This window comes from Sander vitreus, chromosome 24 (genome assembly GCF_031162955.1).
Source record: "Sander vitreus isolate 19-12246 chromosome 24, sanVit1, whole genome shotgun sequence".
Lineage (NCBI taxonomy): Eukaryota > Metazoa > Chordata > Actinopteri > Perciformes > Percidae > Sander > Sander vitreus.
The window spans coordinates 4,681,684-4,702,850 of NC_135878.1; the positions used below are offsets into that span (position 1 = coordinate 4,681,684).

A 21,167-nucleotide genomic window follows, 5' to 3' on the forward strand; every position below is an offset into this window, starting at 1 on the left:
AAGTCTGCTCTGAGGGTCTTTAAAGGTCTGTGAGGTCACTGAAGGCTGAGTCGGGCTGAACAGAGAGACATCTGTCCAGGCCTGGACGGATTTCACGCTTCTGGACGTCCAGATGATTTAGGCCCTCCAGGACTACCTGCTGAGAGAGGCTCCCAGCAGGTTAACCTGACACAGATGGATCCCCACGCCTGCACTGAACACATACACACACACATACACACACACACACACACACACACACACACACACACACACACACACACACACACACACACACACACACACACGTGAGTGTAAAGACGAAGCAAGTGTGGACATATAGGAGCAGAAACATACTTACATACAGAAATACTCACATATATACACACACACACACACACACACACACACACGTACAAAGCATGTACACTATAGATAAACATTGTCCACAGACAGCCAAACTGACGTATGTCATACCACACAGGCATTACTGAGCAAGCACAAGTAGACATAAAAGAAGATTAAACCTTGATGATCTTAGAACTTTAGATGGTCTCCTCTGGACATAATAGCAGTCAAACAATGATATAGTCTTTTAATTGGTTTTGAATACAATTTAATTGTGTGATTTGCTGTATTCGTCAAATAGTCAATTGCTGTTAAAGAATCGACTGATTACGTGTGCCAATTACATCCAATCAGCATTTCAATCATCATCGTTCAATTTCAATACAATTTCAATTAGCTACAGTTTGACAGCCCATTCTTGTAATTTATCTTAATGGGAATAACAGTGTAGTCAGTGATAGTGACTTTATTTCTTTTTTGGACTTTTTGCAGAGCGATCAAGGTTCCCAAGGTTCACTGTGTCATTAATTGACTATTATTGAGAAGATAACGATTCCACGGAGAAAAGTCTATTCCAACTCAAATTCTGCAGTATGTTAAAGCTGGTGTAGGCAGTATGCAAAAACACCTGCCAGAATTTGAAGTAGAGTGAGACCTCCTCCTGCAGCTTTCCCTCTCTGTCCAGACCCTCCCATGGGACGAGCACGAGCATATGCACCAGGCCTGAGCCTTTGGCCGTTGTTACCCCTGATGACATCACTCAGATGTTTTCTCAAACTTTAGAAAGTGAGAGCCACAGAACATGTTAAATAAGGCAGAGTAGTACTCCTAATGACCACTAACCTGATCTAAAAGTGGAAGATAGTTGGAGTACCCCTTTTTACCCCTAAACTTTTGACTACTATAACATTAGTAGATCCGCCGGATGTCCGTCACCTTCCGGCACCCTCCGCTTTCTTTGTTTGTATTCTAAACTCCGGTGGATTTCTGAGGACTATGGTTAACGGCTCCTCAGATCTCTGCAGGGTAAATCCAGACAGCTATCTAGACTATCTGTCCAATCTGAGTTTTCTGTTGCACGACTAAAACAACCTTTGAACGAGCACGTTCCACCAAAACAAGTTCCTTCCCGAGGCTATTTTGCAGCGGCACCATTATCGCGTCCGGCGCAAGACGATTGTGATTGGTTTAAAGAAATGCCAATAAAACGTTTTTCTCCCATACCGGAGTTCTTTGTGGACTCGCCAGACCCTCCTTTGCAGCGCTGTGGAGGAAGGTCTGGCAATGCCAGACTACTATGCAGTCCCGCCAGAAAAACGCGATTATGCAATCGCATGATTCAATGCATAATCAGCCAAAGTCCGCATATTTATGCCGATTTCAACGCAAAATATGTGGGGCTTGCATGATTTCATAATCCCCGCATTTTCGTTGCAAAAAAGTCACATATATCTTAGCAGAAAGTTGAAAAATGTTGCGTTTACTTCACACAAGAGCAGCCATTTTCCCCTGTTGCCATGGGAACGTTATGAAGTGATGTAATTATGCGACCTGAACATCATCGAAAAGCTGCAAACCCCGCGATGAAGCCATGATGAAACTCAAATGAAGTTCCCGCAATTTCGTCGCATAAAATTGCATAAATATTCCGCATATTCCATCGCATTTTTTAAGAAAACGTGCCGCAACAATCACAAAAAAACTGGAAGGACTGACTATAACATTAACATTAGCAATAACAATTCCGTTTTCCAGAACTTCAAAATGTTTATATTGTACAGTAATGTTTTCTATTACAACATGTATTTTCATATTTGTTCTTATTATGGCTCTTACAGCTTCACTGGCTCAAAAATACTTCATTAAATGATCAAAACCCCAAGCGGTTAGCATTTTATGTTTTTAAAGAGAAGTTATATTTGATATTTAGTCACATCAAAAACCACACATACAAAAGAAAAATGAAGATTCTGATTTTCCTTTAAAGGCTAACCAAATTTGTCCAGTGGGACTGACTTCCTCGTCCAAGTGGTCTGTCCTAATTCTGTAAAGCGGGGTATAAACTTTTCTCTGTGGAGTGGCAGGGATCAGCAACATCTGGCCATGACATCAGGGAACGCCTCTCTTTCTCTCTAACACACACACACACACACATACACACACATACACACACAGATTAGGGCACACTGGTACTCAGACGTGCACTCCAGTGAGCGTGAGGCTCATGAACATCTGGCTTCCCAGACTTCCCCTACAGGGAATCAAGTTTTTGGTGTTTTTAACCAACTGCCTCTCATTTCATTTCTGGTTCTTCTCTACTTAGAGTCCATATATGGACAAAATCACTGTCTTATTTTATTAATCATTTCTTCCTTCTACACTGCAAATAATATTGTATATCATCATTTCAGAGGTGTATGTGATTTTGGTACCACTTTCTAATTAGGCATGCTTTTCTAAATGCCGACTTGATCAATAACATAACATTTATGATTGCAGACTCCATGGCTTATTAGAAAAGGAGGAAACCTTAACCTGACACTTTAACCTAATGACTTTATCAGCAGATTTAAATGATGTCTTGATCGTTGTTAGCCTTTATTAATGACATATTAATACTTATAACTGCAGACCTGATGGCATTATTGGCTTGACTGTTAATGAGCTTTTTCAGAAGCTGGCACCTCAAAATGAGTTCTTACTAATATATACCTATACAGCATTAGTGAATGATTTAATAACATTAATAAAGACATTAGTTGCAACTTAGGAACACTTTATGATGGGTGTCTTATTATAATAATGGTAAAGTGATTTTTTTTTTTGTTACAAAAATAATTTTCAACTGTTTACGAGACAGCACTTCTTCACGCAAAAATGATTAGAAATTCACGTTTTCATACTAATCGACCAGCTTTTGTTGTATTTTCACTTGAATGTATACAAGACTATAGAGTACCACAAATGCATTCACCCCCCAATTACTCCCCTGCTTAATTCATCAGCTTAATCTCGTTTGGAGTCTGTGGGGCCTATTTGGGTTTCTTTGTGAAGCGAACGAGCCAAATAAGCAGTGTGGAAGCGAGCTGCTGTGTCGGTCTCCTCGGGGAGCACCTCGCTTTCCCATCAGCCCATCAGGGGCCTGTTTCTACACACATTAGTGGTTAATTATTATCAGCCTGCAGCCATAATGAGCGCTGCATCGACCTGTGGCTATATGTGTGTAGCAGTAATATTACTTAATGGAAAAAAACAATCAGCCAGCTCTTCCCATTGAGCAGCTTAAGGAGTTTGCACAGATAACAGTTGATTGATCGAGAGGAAATAGCAAAGAGAATTTGTTGTGTTTGTGTATATGTAGAGGAGCACTAGTGGGGATTTCTTCTTTTCGCCAATTGCAAAACTGGCCATTTTTCATTCTAAGAAAATAATCAAGAATACTAATCTTTGTAAATGTTCATACATATTCTACAAGCATGAATATACAGCATGTGGTCAATTGTGTGAATATTCTATTCGATGAGTTGCAAGGCTGTCAGCTTTACTTTATTAAGTAAAAGTTTACTTTTTACTTTTTACTGCCCGACTTATTACTCTTCACTCATAGTGATGAAAGATTCATTGCTGGTGTTAGTGTAGATGAGAAACGATGAGAGAAAAATGAAAAAGGTTTATAAAATCAACATAAGTTGAGCCTCCTAAACCCACTTTTTAGATACCAAGACTGCCCTGCTTGCCTTCCTCCACAGATCTGTGACTCGGCTCCGTCAAAAGTCAGTGAAACTTCAAAGAAGGCAAAATGTGGCCTGACTTAACACTATAATGAAAAACTCTGGCTTTTCACATCTGTCTTCAAAGACAGATCCAACCAAGAAAAGATCTTTGCAGAAAAAGAAAACAAATGCAAAATGTGGCTTTAAATGTAGCCCTGCATGCTATTATTATGATATCATTTGTGAAGTCAGGACAAAGTTTCTGCCGACTGACTGTGAACGTGACTGGGCTGCTCTTCACATGCCAGTGATCCAATACGGCTTAGCGCCCCATCAACTTCTATTCAGTATTATGACTAATATCATCACGTATTATTATTATCATGTTCAAAATTCGGGGGTGCCCAGATAGCTCAGTTGGTAGAGCGGGCGCCCATATGTAGAGGTTTACTCCTTGAAGCAGTGGGCCCGGGTTTGACTCTGACCTGCGGCCCCTTGCTGCATGTCATTACCCCCTCTCTCTCCCCTTTCATTTCTTCAGCTGTCCTGTCAAGTAAAGGCTTAAAATGCCCCAAAAATAATCTTAAAAAAAATAAAATAAAATTGAATTCGGTAAGAAAAGTATTTTTCTCCATTTTCACTTTAATTTGACCTTTTTTTATTTATTTAGGTTTATGTTTAATGACAGGCTGCTGTCATATAAAAAGCCAAAATGTAATAACGATAATACATTCAAAATAACAAATATTTTACTCAACTTTGCTTAACTTGACCAGTGGAAAGTACATTTACTCAAGTACTGTAAGAAAGTACAGTACATGTACAATTTTGAGGTACTACGTGAGTATATCTATTTAATGCTACTTTATACTTCAACTCTGCTACATTTCAGAGACAAATAATAACTTATTCCACTACTTGTAGTCCACATCATTTATCAGACAGCTGTAATAACTTCTCACACAACCATTTTACAAAGTAAATACTAGGGAAAAGTACAGAAAATTAATACAAATGTGTGCAGCAAAAACTTGAAACAGGTTTTTTTCCTTCTCTCTTACCCCCATCACGACCCCTCAGATTTATTTTGTGGCCGTTTGGAGGGGCCCAACCCCTAGGATGGTACACACTGGACTAAACTATCTTACAGTATGCACTCAACAATCAGCATCAACAATCTAATAGTAATATCTATAATATGTATGTGTGTATATATATATATATGGGATGTATTTCTGCAGAATGAGTACTTTTAATACTTTCAGGATATTTTGCTGATAATGCTTTTACTTAAGTATATTTTGAACTTAAGTGAAGGATCTGAGTGCTTGTCCCACTGATGACTTGGCTCGATTATAAATACAAACCCTCCACACTGACATGCTTACCGGTATCACACGTCCTTCCTTGGCAGACGTCTCCCCCCCCCCTTTTTGAGTTATACAAAGAAAAAGGCGTAACAAGAATGCTATTCTTACACATGGCAAGATAGAGCAGCGTCACACTGCTCTGAAGTCTGTATTTGTGAATGCCTGTGGAGACGTGGGGGGAAAAAGCACATGTACACACACACACACACACGTGTGTACAAGCTCAGATTCCCATCCACCAACCAAAAATGGCTGGCATTTAAATTAGTCTTTGATGGTTATTTACAACACACTCATAACACTGGGGTCACGTTCCTCTGCTGGCGCTGCATTTAGCTATTAAGAAGCCTCTGAGTATTGTTGTCATTCTTTAGTGAGAGGCTAATGCTAGGAGCGGGCCAGCCTCTTACTTTGTGGGTGGCAGTGATGAGCAGTTAAACAATCCGTTCCTAACATAAACCATAATAATAACTTTTCTTTCTTGTGACATTTGATTTGATTTTTCTAACTTGTAACAACCGAAACAAAATATCCTTTATCGGTTTGTTCTTTTAGAGTGTTGCTCAAGGGCACTTCAGCGAATGTTTTGGGTTAAAAATCACTCTAAAGTCATACTAAGTTTTGTCTCTGTGCGTCTGGTTCCTAGCATATAATAGCATTGCACGAGGTCATCCACGCACTGACACAAATCTGATCCCTGAGCAGCTGTTAGCGTCGGCTCATCTTCTGTCGACAAACATCTGCGCTTCATCTTCACGTTTTGACGGGAAATACAGGACTTCAGCTCCCTTATGCTCCTCTCTTTTCTCCCTTCTCGCTCATTCCCGGTTTCTCTCCGATGTTTGTTTTTGCCCTCGCCACCATCTGCTCCTGATGTTATCTGAAATACTGAGTTCAATGCACAGAAGCAGGCTGAGGCGAGAATTGAAACACATTTAGTTGACGTTTGGATCTGAGCGTCTTGAGAATGCCCCCCAAAACCCCTGAAGTTTAAAATGTTATTTTTTGTGTTGCAACTTCTTGGACATTGTGTCCGTAGGGACACAAGGTCACATACACATGTCTTCCACATCTGAACTTTCACCCCTTTTGATTCAACACTGCCCAACATGCAGGTGTTCAGCCTCACACCTGTTAGCAAGAGGTGGGAAAGCAAAGACGCACAACAAGAAATACACATGAGTGCTCCTTACACCAAAACACTGAAACACTGAAGACTCATTTTGTGGTTTAAAAAAATATATCCATCTACAGATGATTCATTACCACAGCAAAGACACTGTATAATTTGGCTGAGTATTTGAGTAGCGGTTGAGATTAGCATTCCAACATTACATGACAACATTATCAACATTTCACAGTGGCAGATTTTATCTTAAACAGGCCTCTTCAGATGTTAAAAGAAGCTTGATTTTGCAGCAGACACCATAAAAAAAATTAAAAAATAAATTAAAAAAAAATCCAAATTCTGATGAAACGTTCAATATTACTTGTGAACACATGCATGTAACAAGGATTACCTAAATGTTGTCATTTTAACATTAAATCACATCAAATTAATTAAAATGCTAGATCACTTGGAGTTTGATATTCTGTGAGTTCATCTTCTATACTGTTTCATCAGTTCTCACCAGATTTGTTGGACAGTGTAGAAGAAAGCTGACTGATGTTCCACAGGTGTTATTTTAATCTCATCGTATTGAAGCCTGGCACTGTGGAACTGACAGGCTGAAGTTAGGGGCCGTCTCAAAATTGCATGCAAAATGACCAAGAAAGTTTTTCAGATTTTTTTCAGAAAAGCTTTATCTTTTTTTTTGCAAAAAAATGTTAACATATTTTTTTCCCATCAGATTTGTATCTGGACCTCTTTCTTTTGAACACACAACTTCCTTTTTCTAAATATGGGCGGAGCGCTTATGGGCTTTTTTTTTTTTCTCTTTTCTTTAAATCACAAACGCCTCCCGTCATTACAGTAGATGCACAACTTCCAGTTTTTAAAGTAAAATAATGCTATGTGCCCCTGACTTGTGTTATCCCACAGTCAAACCCCTCCTTTCTATTAGTTTATTCCACATATTACTATACAAATCATGCTTTATTATTTAATTAGAACAATAAAACATTTTGCTAGCTACCTTATTTGAATATTATGTTTTGTATATCTTGTAAGAAGTTCAACTTATACATGTAGGATACATGTGGGGAGTGTAAATGGCAGTACAAGTCTATCTACTTTAACTACTTTGTAACACTTCCTGTGTAGGCCCTGCCTACATCTGCTATAAATCCAAATTCAGATTTTTCAGACATAAACAGATACAGATAGTAGCATTGCGTTACACCGCTGACTTTTAGGCATGATTCAGAACCTCCAAAATGAACAGATGAACGTGCTTTATTGTGTAAATTTTAACTCAGGAAAAGGTAGAGATAAAAATATAACTTTATAACTTAAACACGTATACATGCATGATGTGTGTGGTGTCGCCATGGACAAACACTGCTTCAATAATATCATCTGAAATGATAACTGCAAAGGGGCTTAATCATTGCATAATGGGCACACACACACACACACACACACGTACATGCTGGCAATACAGGATGATGAAGATGAAACACATGCACACTGAGAGACCGATGTCAAACGCACACGTGCACGCACACACACACACACACACACACATCCAGATGGACAGACATACACAGAGTTATGCTTTAGATGGTATGTAACAGACCACACATTGTGACGGCTGTGTGTTAAAACAGTTATTCACGGTCTCGCATTCTGCTGCCCAGATCCAGAGATGAGTTACCCTGGTAACCTGAACATCTGGCCATTGTGTGTGTGTGGGTGTGTGTGTGGGTGTGTGTGTATGTGCATATAAATATAAAAAATCCACTAAATCAATTGCTCTCATGCAGCAAATTGGATAAATTGTCATAGGTGCAGCAGCCAGAATATGGGAAGCTTCACTGTCTTTTGTCAAGCGAGGCTTCATAAATAACTTAGACTTCCTCCTCTGGACGCCCGCCAGTGTCTCTTCGCTATAATACTCACGAGCTTCACGGCTTTCTCCGAGCAGCCGACTGCAAAATGGACTGCCGGCTCTTGACCCCTGGTGGAGTTCAGAGCCATATTTAACGTAATATTTCTGTAAGGAAGAGCTAAGCATTCGGCCACCCTCCTTCCCACTGCTCTGTGTGTGTGCATGCACACGTGTGTGAGTATCACACATCAGTTGGAAAATGGAAGCTAGCTGTAGTTAGCCTAGCTTGTCAACTTAGTGTTTGCTGTTTCCCTTTCATGGGTGCAGATTCTAGTGATGGCAAAAGACCAGACTGTCAAAACTCACAGCACCGGGTAGTACTGTGACCTGAAATGGTCCAAGGGGCCAAGTATGAGCCGGCAACGTTGACCCCCGCAAATCAAAAATAATGACATTGTCGAACGGTAACAAAAATTCACACCCTTTGAGAGACACTAATGTAGGGGGCGCTATTACTGCAGAAAATAAATACAACCTAAATGTTGTCTTTTTAATAAGTATAGGTTTGACTAAATAATACACTTAGGATCTATGTACTGATGTCTCAGCAAACATATATTCATTTAAAAGACACACACACACACACACACACACACCTGACAGCGAAAAGTCTTCCCATACGCCGGGTGGCCACAGAGGGCCCCACGCATGGATGACATCAGCGCTCAGCCTGGACGAGGCCATGACAGCCATATGTAAATTGAATATGACTAATGGCTTCCCTGCATCACCTCCGCGCCGCTGCGATGAAAGACACGGCGCTGGACAAGGAGGAGGGCTGAGAGGGTAGCAACCAGACAGACAACCAGCCATTGTTTCATCTTTTTTTTTTTCTTTTTAAATGATACAAAATGAGGCCACAAATAGTAATTTAAACTAACTAAAACAACATACTAAAACAGCAAACGGGTCAAAGCTAGTGGGCCGTTGTCACTCAACACAGAGCTACATACTAAAGTGGACATGGGTGGTTGTGGTGTCTATGTTCTCATCACTTTGCGGCCGAGTTGACCGACATGACAAAAATGGCGTGCATTGCCTTAACTGCAAATCCCCTTACGTACATGTAAGGGGGCAGCAGATGGGAGTAAGTAAAATTCTCATCGATGACCAGCTTCTTCACAGTTTTTGGTTTCCTCAAGTGTAGTGGTTCACACACACACAGACAGAGTAGAAGAGAGAAAGTGACAGAGGCAGTGGGAAGATAAAGTGCTTCCACATGTGGAAGGTATGAAGAAGAGGCAGAGGTGCATGTGACCACCCATACAACAGGGGAATCCCAGGTGTCCTTGCCTTTGTTCTCACTGTGTTTCTGTGTGTGTGTTTGTGTGTGTGTGTGTGTGTGTGTGCGCGTGCATGCGTGCGTGTGTGCAGGCCAACTCACCATGAGAATTAGTGTAAGATGTAGGCCTACATCGAACACATCATTGTATGGCCATTTACATTCATATTGTCCTTTGTTTTTCATTTCTTTTTTCATTCTCATGACAATAATTCAAATTCACATATCTTTCCCTTGTACTTCTGCACCTCCATGTTGTTTTTGCAATCATATGTCTCACACTGATTATTGTGCTGTGTGTGATGACTTCTTTTGACCCAGATGAAGCAGATTAAAAAACCCATCGCCAGCGGCTTGGATTGAAGTGTTGCCTGCCACATAGCTGTGGCTGGAGATGCACCGTCATTTCCTGACGCTTGCTTTTTAATTAGAGTGGAATAACTGTCCTCAACTGCGCCGCCTTCTCAGTAGCACGCTATATATCGGAAAATTACATCCTTACGTTCTGGAGTTGGCGGAGGAAGTGTGAGTTCACAGGGACCCAAAAATGTTTTCATCCTTATGTGACATTGATTTTAACATTTGATTTATGTAACTCCAGTTCTTCTTAATACGAAAAACAGACTAAAAACCACTGGTGTAAAGCAACTAAGTACATTTACTCAGGTACTGTACTTGAGTATTTCCATTTTATGTTACCTTATACTTCTTCTCCACTATGTTTCAAAGGGAAATATTGTAGTTTTTACTCAACTACATTTATTTGATAAATTGGAGATGATATATTATCATTATAAATGAAGCAATTAGCCCCACCTTTACCAGTTGCAACATTTAAATCATAAGGGCATAATTCTATAGATTATAGTCCAATAGTTAACATTAATTATTCGGAAATGCGCCATTCTGCATTATGTTTTGATGCTGATACTTTTGTACTTTTACATGACTAAAGGTTGGAACGCAGGACTTTTACTTGTACCAGAGCATATTTACGCTGTGGTATTACTTCTACTTGAGTAAATGATCTGAGTACTTCTTCAACCTCTCCTAAAACAATCGCTTCATGCAAGACTCCATAGATAAATTGTAGTTTTTACAAAGAAGGAAACCAGCCTTTGAATGGACATTGGACCCTTTGAAAAAGGGGAGCTTGACTTTATTATACAAAAAAAGCCTAGACCTTTTGTTTTTTATGCAGTTCATTTCTTTACACAAATTCAAAAGTTTCCTCTCTCTTTTGGCCTGAACAAGTAAGTTTGCATTACATACAGTATGTTAGTGATGCCCCCCCCCTCCACCCTCCACCCTCTCCACACCCCACCCCCTCAAATCACCCCCTGTCGGGCAGAGTAAACAAGTGGCGCTGTGTATATCCTCCATGTAATCTGGATTTAGCTCGGTGAGATCACGGCTGTTGGAGCAGAGAGCCCCCTGGATGCTCAGCTGCATTGTGGGAGGTACCCTCTCAATGCCACCTTTGTCTCTGTGTGTATGTGTGTGTGTGCGTGCGTGCGCGTGTGTATGCGTGTGTGTGTGTGTCGGAGATAGTCCAGTTGACAGCCCAAAATAAGTCATGAGTAAGAACTGATCTGTGTACAAACACTCAGTGTTAAATGGTTTGAAAATCATTCTGCTGATTGGTCTGACATGCATGCTGCCCTCACACACTGCAAATGTTATTCCAAGCCAAGTGCAAAGAGGACTTGACCCCTCATTGGTTCACAGCCAAACCAATAATATTTGAACAGAGTGGTGAGCAGCACTCCCTCGTCATCCCCAAGTCAGAGCTGGGATTTACACTTTTTTTCACATTATATTTTCCTTTTAACCTTTTAGAAAATTCAGCTGCATTATAAAGTCCCCAACTCGAGGCACGGTAACTACATATTTGGTCAAAACACTGGAATCTGACCTTTTGGCGTTATTTTGCATACAAGAAATTATTATGCCGTAAAAATGTATACTACAGATAGTTGATTCAGAGTTACTTTGGCATTTTGTTCAAGCTAACAGGTGCTAACTGGCTAAATTTGGTAGCAGTTGTTTGAGCTTGCTATGTTAAGACGCAGGAGGCTCGTGATTGGCTGAAAGGTGAGAGGGAGGTGACAACACTGCTGCCATGAAAAGTGACATTAAGAAATAAAATGTGTCATTAGGAAATAAAAGCTGTACTCTGTCTGACTGAACAGTCTGAGCCCAAACAACTGCGCTGACACATTCCGTTGTTTAATGAAACAAGTGATTGCTGCGTTGCATCATCCAGCCAGATGAGGCGCATAATGTCACTTGCTTCATTTTTCTAGATGTTAGTCCAGGGGGGAAATAAATACATACATAAGAATAGCTTATTCTTCATGCAGCGTGCTTACTTGCGACTGCTTTCTGTTTGTGCACAGCGTGGCAAATTGTGCGATTTTGTATGCGGTCGCAAATCCAAAGGGCAATCTGATGTGGGACCAACTGGGCACCTACAGTCCTTTTAGGAAAAAAGTTAAAGAGACACGAGGACCTCTCTCTGTCTCCCTCGCTTCCGCTCCCCTCCTCTCCTCTCCCCTCTCCTCCCATTTTGGAGGCAGCAGCTGGGAAGGAATTACTCTAAACTTCTCTACTTAGCACCCACCACCGTCACAGGGTAGTGATCTAAGAAGTTTTGTTAAATGGGTCTCTGTGTGTGTAAGCACACGGTCTCCTTTCCTGCCTTTCTGCACATGCTTGTATATCTCTGCATGGGTGCATTTCATTGTGTGTGTGTGTGTGTGTGTGTGTGTGTGTGTGTGTGTGTGTGTGTGTGTGTGTGGGGGTCTTTGTCTCTGTAGCTACGATTGTTTTCCCCTCAAAAAGCTTTTCTACTTCCGTGTATTTCCCAGCAGTGAGCAGCTCACAAAATAAACACTCTAGTTTGCCTTTTTTTTTTTTTTTGATTGACAGGTGGTTAGCCTGCAGGATGATGGGGACCCCAGTTTGTGTACTGTGTGCTCCCGTATATCTTATAATGTTACAGCTGGAAAACCAAAAAAAACATGGTGATATACAAGTTTGTCTGCTGTTGCTTTTTGTGCCTCTCAAATGTTACTTTCCATATGAAAAGAATTGTATTTAGTTCTTCCTACCTTCAGGTCTGTAGTAATGCATGGGTTACACACCTAATGCAGTCTTTGCTGCAGTTTGTGGATATTATATAACATTGTTCTTGGTTGAGGCTGATAATGCTCGGTTTTGTGCGTGTGTGCTACCTGCTCTGAATCCAACTCTCTCCCCTTTAAACAGCAGAGATTTCCAGTGTGTATTCTCCTTTTATTGCTTTCATTTGCATATAAATTAAATCCATATTGTGCCTGCGAGGCAGACTATGCTAACTATGCAAACGATCCCTGGCTTTTCTTTGTTTTACAGATAAACCCTCGGCTTCCTAAATGACAAGATGGGAGGGGGAGAGAGAAATCCTCTCGCTGTTTCATAATTGTATGAATTTTAAATACATTGTTATGGGATCCTCTTCCGCATTCACAGCAGGGAATGAAACTATCATTATAATATTAGAGCTGTAGGGTTAGCTGACCGTGAAGAGCCAGGCAGCCTCTTTACCTCTGTTCACACATGCAAGCCAGATGGCCAAAGAGACTAGATTTAGAAACACATTAGGCCTGTGTGTGTTTTCTAAACATAATGAAGCTCTTATTTAATTCCTGGAGACAAGAACGTGCATTACAATTACTTTAACATGTCTTTTAAAGTGTGCAAAACACCCTTTGTGGTGTAGAGCATTTAAACCTATAGTTTATTGTTGTTAGACCCACAGATATTTAATGTTTAGATTATATTAGATTTTGTGTCAAACTGAAATCAAATCTTATGAATATGCATTCATACATTTTGTGAATAGTGACATTAAATTATTCCTAATATTGCTGTAGACCCCCAGGAAAGCCCCAGGACCCCTAGAGGTTTCTACTGCCGCAGAGATGCTGCAGGAAAGCCTTTATTAGACAGTTCACCTGCACCAAAGCTTGGCTCTGCTGCTGTCTGCTATTCAACATGAAAAACAAGAATCTATGCATGAACTATGAACTATTTAAACAAAATATAAATAGTTTTATTATGGCCCAAATCATGTTTTTTTTAAGCCCATTGTTTACTCGTTTTTTTTTTTTTTTTTTAATTTAAGCTTTTTTCTTGACTGTTTAATTCCATTTTGCACCCATTAACAGTTGCAGTATTGTCTGCTGATGGTTGCTTAATGGCATCTTGAGATGTAGGCCATCTTCATAAATAGGCTGAATAAATGAATAGGGTCATTTCTTTAAAAAGATGAAACGTTAATTAAATCTGAAACCCGACGAATAACCTGTCTATATAAACTAACAGCAAGTCCCTGGTTGGCATTATTGAAATCAATTATTAACACTCTATGCTGTGCGCTTATTAAATCTCTACTCTTTAGGTAGAGCTGAACACAAACGCAGCAGCAGCAGCAGCAGCACTTGAAATAATTAAAAAGCCTGAAACGTGGAGGCCGTGAACTCCTCAGCTGCAGACCTCTGCAGGCTTGTTAGCTCTTAATTAAATAATCCGATCCGCGATCAGTTGTACATAAGCGTTGTAACAAACAGAAATCATATACATCACGTCAGTCTGTGTTGCTGGTTTGGAGCACAGTTGTGTGTGTTAAAAGGTTTGCCTCGGGTTGTTCAGACGACATCCTGCCACTTCAAACGTGCTCCTAGTCCTTAAACCATTCTTTTTTTTTCTGCCAAATAAACAATAAAATCAAGATAAGATCTCTCTTCTGGCGTATTTATATGTTAGGGGAAAAAATCTGCATTATATTATCATGGCACAATTATTAGAAGATTTCAAAATAAGTCCTGACCTCATGGGTCATTTGCGTTTTAAGTGTAAGCCTCATTTTATGCAAAATTATTTGTTAGGAGGGACGTTTTAGGATAACAGGGGGCTGGGTTGGGACTTCATATTTGCCTAAAAATGGGAAGGATTGCTCCCATGCTGTACACATTGAATATTGGTCAGAGCTGAACTGGATTTAGGCCTAAGGGAAAGTGAGGGCAAATGACAATTATAAAAGCACCCCTAGTAACTGACCTATAATAGCCTCCTAAATACAGTCATGTGAAAAAATTAGGATTAGGATCCATGAAATAACTGGCCTTTAAAAATAGAAATCTGCCTGCCTCTATGGGAATTTAACATAGGGGTGTACTTACTTATGCCCCCTGTATTTTAAGGAAGAACATTTATATATTTACGATACATTATTCATTCACAAAGAAAATTGGTGTCCTTAAAGATTGGATTTTTCCTCATTTTTTCAAAGATCAATTTCCTAAAGATGATTTTTTTAGTCAACTTTAGCATGGGTTTCCTAATTTCTTCACATGATTGTATATGTGTTTTACCACATTGCTGGAGATTATGGGGATTAAAATGGACTGTTTTTCACACCAGTAAAATTAAAATGACGTGAGTGTTTGTATATGAATGTGGTGTGTTTTCCCTTAAACCATCCCCTTAAAAAAGAAAGAAATAAAAACCCTTCCGTGACTTGTTGAAATATTCAATAACAGTTATGCGGTGCAAACAACTTTTACATAATCAGACAATGCTGAGACCCTTAACTTTGTCTGCTCTTGCTGACCTTGGAGTACACACACACACACACACACACACACACACACACACACACACACACACACACATGCCATGTCACAGAGTTCACACCCAGGCTCTATCAAACCTGAACATGAGGTCACATAAGGCCAAATAGGCCACATATATCCCATGTTTCTCCCTAAAGCAGAAAGACTGAGAAGTACACTGACAGGTTTCTTTAGTAAATGTATTCATTTCAGTAAGGCTCCTATAGTCTCTGAGTGAGAGTTTACCAGGGATGTTGAATCTTGTAAATGCCCAGAATAGATTAATAGGTGAAATGTTATCCATTATGGAGAAACAAGCAGTGTCTGATTATAGGGATACATGAACTGTGAAACAGGAACTGTGGGATTCCTTGTGTGTGTGTGTGTGTGTGTGTGTGTGTGTGTTATATTTTTGTATTTCTGTCTCTGCCCCATCTCAAATAACAAAATAATAAAACATTTAAGACTCCATATATATTTACTAAAGAAAAATCTTTTATCTTAAAAAAAGAAAAAATAAAGAGAGAATTTAAAAGCCTATTATAAAATACGGGTTGGTCCTTTAAAATTGCTGCGTTGAACTATATGTTTTATGTTCATATATAGGCATGTGGGGAAGTCCAGTTCACGCTAGTTCTGTGGTCGAAGTGACAAATTATAATACAAAAATTATAATAAAACATTTTCTCCTTGTTCATTTAAATTATGGTATTAAAAATAAGTTCCTCTAAACAAATGATCAGTCATATTGAATAATAGGTTTTAACATTTTCCACCAAAAACGATGTTGAAAACGAATGAAAGAAAGAAAAATGTAGTCCATATCTACCGTTCTCTTTCTTTATTTCAGACTACATGTGAACATATTAAAATCTTTGGCTTGTTTTGAGTCTGCGGACTGATGTGTTTGAAGGAAAATGTGGCGCAAATATGGGGGACCACAAAAACCTATCGAGCCAATGAGACATCCTAGAAACAATGAGACAGACAGAAATGAACCGGGTGAGAGATGAAATTAAATATACTGTATACAACATGATAACTGTTTGGCTATATAAACTTTAATAACGATCGTTCATTCATATAATTATGTCCGTATACTGTTACCATAAACAGAAATCTGTGTTTTTAAATAGCGTCTCCCTCACTTCCAGTTCATTTTTCCCCCTCTCCATTATGTCCAAAAGCCAAACCAGTCAGGTGGCGGCCCTCAGCAGCAGGGGAATGTCCGGGCCACGTTATTCACTGTCCTCCTTGTCCTCCTGCACGGTGGTCGTTGAATGGTTGTACAGTCCTTGGGCCATGAGCTGCAGGGCCAGGCCGTTCTTGTAGCCGGTGGCCTTTTTAATCTTGGCCCTCTTATTCTGGAACCAGATTTTGATTTGGGACTCGTTGAGGTTGAGTTCCTGGGCCAGGGCCTGTCTCCGCTGCTCCGTTATGTACCGGTTGGCCTGGAACTCGGTTTTCAGTCTCTGCAGCTGTTCGGCCGTGAACGCTGTCCGGGGCCGCTTGTCCTCCTTGGTGCTGCACTTCTTCTTTTTCAGTTTCCGTGTCCTTGGGCCTGGCGTGCAAACAACAATGGAAATAAAATATTTATTCTACTGCTGGAACACGAGCACAATGTTACACACGAGGCGCACAAAGTCCCTCTACTATTTAGCATTAAAGCGCCTGCTAATGTCGACTGAGCGTCTCCCTGATGATTAGTGAGGATTGCGCCAGTTATTATCTGCTCCATATGATCACATGTGGGTTCACCAAAGTGTCCTGATGGAAATGCTCTCTAGTTTCGATCATTTCTTTATTTCTCCACTATCTGCTCGACTCTTCTTCAGTATAATATGATCCAATTTCGATTAATTGAGTTTACATCACCATGCCATTGGCCTGCCTGGCATCGTCCTGAAACTAGGATATAGGAACCTTTAAAACTACACACATATAACTGCTAACTCACTGCAGTGTGTAGGCCTACATATAACAGAAACGGCGGAATCATTTTATGTTTTTAATCATTCATATTAAAATAGGCTATATTTTAATACGAATGACGTTTTCCTCCGCCCTGCACGCAACAGCGATGTATCATTGAGGTTGGAAAGCCATACACTGACGCGTGATGGTTAACAACAAATCAGCTAATATTAACTCATTTGACCATTTAATTTGACCGTAACCACTGGATTTAGGCCTCTTCAGGTCATATGTGTGTTCATGACTTACTCTAATGTGGAAGATAATTAGCAGAAGAAAGACACATTGCCTTCATACAGGCAGTGTCCAATTACACAACTATCCAAATTAACTTTGGCTCGACAATTTCCTTATGATTTTTAAGAGTTGGTTTGTTGCGAAGGGGGAAATGGTCGAGAGAATAAATGTCCTCCTAGTTGGAATAAACGTGCGTGAGGTGTTGGGGTCTGGATGTGGTATAGGCTACATTAGATGCAGGCGGGCCTTTGTGTAAAGTCTAGTTCAGGCCCGTGACATCTGACTGGATCCCTCGCCAAGACAAGCAGCAACCCGCTGCCACGGTTCAGATGGAATAAGCTGCTTTTAACAAAAGTCCCATTGCAGACTTCGCAGGTCCACTTCACCGCCGTTTTCTTTGCCAAAAAAAACAAACTTCCATATCCTGTTTTAGGCTACAATTACTGATATCCATCGTTGATCCAGGCGCAGGATTACTTTATCATAAATGGCTGTAGGGCTGTGCTGACTTGTGGATAAATGTTGCCGAAATGCATGCATCGAAAACAGCTCATGTAAAAAAAAGTGTACCGGTAATCTATAGTCACACAGCTATGGAGCAGGATTTGCATTGGATCGGTTAATGTGGACATGGTTAATCTAACTGTCCACATTTGTGAGTGAAAGCGGTGATTTTAAGATGCTGCAGGTCATGCATTGTGCAGCCAGAGCCCAATAATTTAAGATGGTTGTTATTTTAATACAATTTAAGAGAGATTCAAAGAAAGCAGTAGGCTATAAACGTTATACTATCCTCCCTCATGCCGTGTAGATCAAGGAAAGCTACAAAAAAAATCAAATTAAACGGAGGGCCTTTGCCTTTCATCTCTTATCACTTTAACACTATCATGACCATGAAAAGCACAAAGCTATTAAAAACATCATCACCATCAGGGATAGGCTGTAGCCTAGTGTAAACTGCTACGTCATTATTTTTTGTTTTCAAACATGCATAGCCTACATCAACATTATTCTTCATAATTAGGTGTAAACGATGAGGTCAATCACTTTTAGAAAATTATACTAACGAGGAATTCGGACTTCATTCTGTGCTCTTATAATTGTTATTATTTAAGAACATTTCTTTCAGCTGTAAATGATCGAGCTAATGTATTTTAACCCTCCAGTGATGTCACCAAGCACCGAATGCATCGTCTGGACCAGCTGACATCAGCTGGCAGTCACAAAACCATTCAGGTTCACAGGCAACAGGATTTGGAGTGAATCAAAAAATAGTCTTTAATAATAGCCTATTGATTTGTATACTTTCATTATTTTTTCAAAAAAAAATTACAACAATGGCGGACATCCTAACCCACTCCAGTGCATCACCTTTATTTAATATAGTTTTAAAACGACGTAAAGTCTGAACACTCAAGGAAACCATTTAAAACACTGCATTTAAAAATGAGCATTTCATTTATTTGGGTAAAATAGTGTTTTGTAGGCTGGTGAGGGTGACTCTGTGACGTTGTTTGATAGCATTTCAAAAGTCATTTCTTCATAGCTAAGTCATAATTTCATATTTGTATGATTGAACTATTGTTTAATATTGCCGTAAATGATTGATATTTTTGTGCGTGTTTTGAGCCATGTAGCCTAATGCTTTTCGTCATACGTGCTAAACTAATTTTAATTCAAACAGAGGAGTAGTCTACTGGTAGTTTAGCTATGTTATTTACCACAATTATCACCTTTCAATATATTTTATATATATTTTTGGGAACATTGCTGTCTATGCTGACGAAGAGAGAAGATCAAAATAAGTCTCATTGTTCTTACCCAACGAAAACAAATGTGCACAGTGAGACATTATTACTTAAAAGTTGAAAGCACAATGTGATGAATTTGCACATTGAATTGCATTGGAGATTATGCCGATTTCTAAGCTGATTTATTGTATATGCCATTAATAAATACCCTGTAACAAATATGAGACACTCTATCGCAATAATGTGCTTCTATATTTCTATCTCTGTGTCTTTGTGTGTGTTGGTTTGAGAGAGTGGAGTAATGGGAATTAGTAATAGTTTAGAAACCTTATGCTTCCCATGTACACTCTATTTTTTATATTCATTTTTATTTGGGTAATGTCTGTTTGATATTTTATTTCAAAATGGCTTTTATAATGGCTTTTTAAATCCTCGGTTTTAATTAAAGCCACACTGGGAAGTAGTATAGGCTACTACAGACAAATACAATATTGATATGCCAACCTTAAGTTCCCTCTCATACGAATAACTTTGAGGTTAATATCAGACCACTAAGGAATTTAGTTATACTTTATAAGACAGGGAAGTGAACTCAACACCCATCAGGCGGTATTCGGGGACTACTACTAGCGCCTTACCAGATGAGGGACGGTCCGAGTACCGTGTACAGTAAACCCAAGCTGGCCACAACATCGGCTGGCTTTCTTTCGTTATAGCCGGAGATCCTCCATTGCTGCCACTCACAACCATAATTGACGAGGGGCTGTCTGCGTATCTACCGGACCCGTTGCTCGCCGGTTCGCCCTGTTTCAACGAGTTCTGCTTGGACGAAGGCGAGGAGGACGTGGACGACGAGGAGGAGGAGGGCGAAGAAGAAGTGCTGTCGCTGCTGCAGTTGGAGTCCAGGCAGAGGCTGCCGGTGTGCGGCGGCGGCCTCGCTCCAAGCGGGTTGACGTTTTCTCTGCCCGGCGTCCGGTCGCGGTAGCTCGGCTCCTTTCTGCAGCCGAAGTCTGGCCGGAGGATGTTGTCTATGAAAAAGTTCGTGGTTCTGTGAGCCTGCTGCGCGGCCTGGTGGGGTAAAATCATGGGAGGGGATGGGAGGTTTGGCGACAGGGACATGCTCTCCTCCTCGGTCGAGTCCAGGCTGCTGTTTGGCTCCTTTTGCTCTTCCATTGCTGGTGATGGTGAGAATTGTCGGCCTCTCCACGCCAAACTCCACTTGTTGCTCGCGCTCCCGCCCCCTTCGGTATCCAATTTAGACGGACAGCATGTAAAAACAAGCCTCCTCGCTAGAATAAAACAAACAAATACCTGCGTTAATTTTTAATATCACCTAGAGCGGCGACATGTCGTCTCCTAAAACCTTCCGAGACCTGGCATAGCGAACAGCTCCACGTTATAACCAGTGTCCCTGCCTCTCTCCGGTGCAGCATAATATCTGTGTATTCGCTCTTCCTAAACTCTCCTAAAACCGTTATCTCCCCCCCGTGTGTTTTTTCTTTCTCTTACACCCAGCCGGAAGCACGTGTGCGCGTACACACGTGCAGCAGACCAATCAGGTGCGGAGATCGTCCCTGTCACAATTGACGACGTCCAATTAGGGCTCGGGGAGCACTGCTAACTATACACGCGCACACATAGCCCGCGCGTAGTTCGATCGATTTTGGTGAGGGGCACGTGCATGTACATAGGCTATACACATGCAGCAAAATAAAAACAACAGCGGGATAGCCACCATTATAAATGTCACACAGGAGGACAGAAACTATGTTTTTTCATTTAAATACTCATTCTAAAATCAAATTG

At 40.4% G+C, this 21,167-nt stretch overlaps 1 protein-coding gene across 1 annotated transcript; it reads right to left on the minus strand.

Annotated features, from left to right (window-relative positions):
• Window positions 1–16,180: 16,180 nt before the first annotated feature.
• LOC144512786 (homeobox protein engrailed-1-B-like) lies at window positions 16,181–20,853 on the minus strand. Its single transcript, XM_078243714.1, has 2 exons — window positions 20,000–20,853; window positions 16,181–16,960 (listed from the first exon to the last, which is right to left on the minus strand). Exons 1-2 carry the CDS (start codon window positions 20,532–20,534, stop codon window positions 16,638–16,640), a joined length of 858 nt encoding a protein of 285 aa, XP_078099840.1. The 5' UTR covers window positions 20,535–20,853; the 3' UTR covers window positions 16,181–16,637.
• Window positions 20,854–21,167: the final 314 nt, after the last annotated feature.

What these genes read in the sequence shown, in the direction of transcription:
- LOC144512786 (XM_078243714.1), bottom strand. Translation starts at nt 20,534, where the DNA reads ATGGAAGAGCAAAAGGAGCCAAACAGCAGCCTGGACTCGACCGAGGAG. An exon ending in CTCGGACCGTCCCTCATCTG is followed by an intron (nt 16,961 to 19,999) that starts GTAAGGCGCTAG and finishes TTTGCACGCCAG; the next exon opens with GCCCAAGGACACGGAAACTG.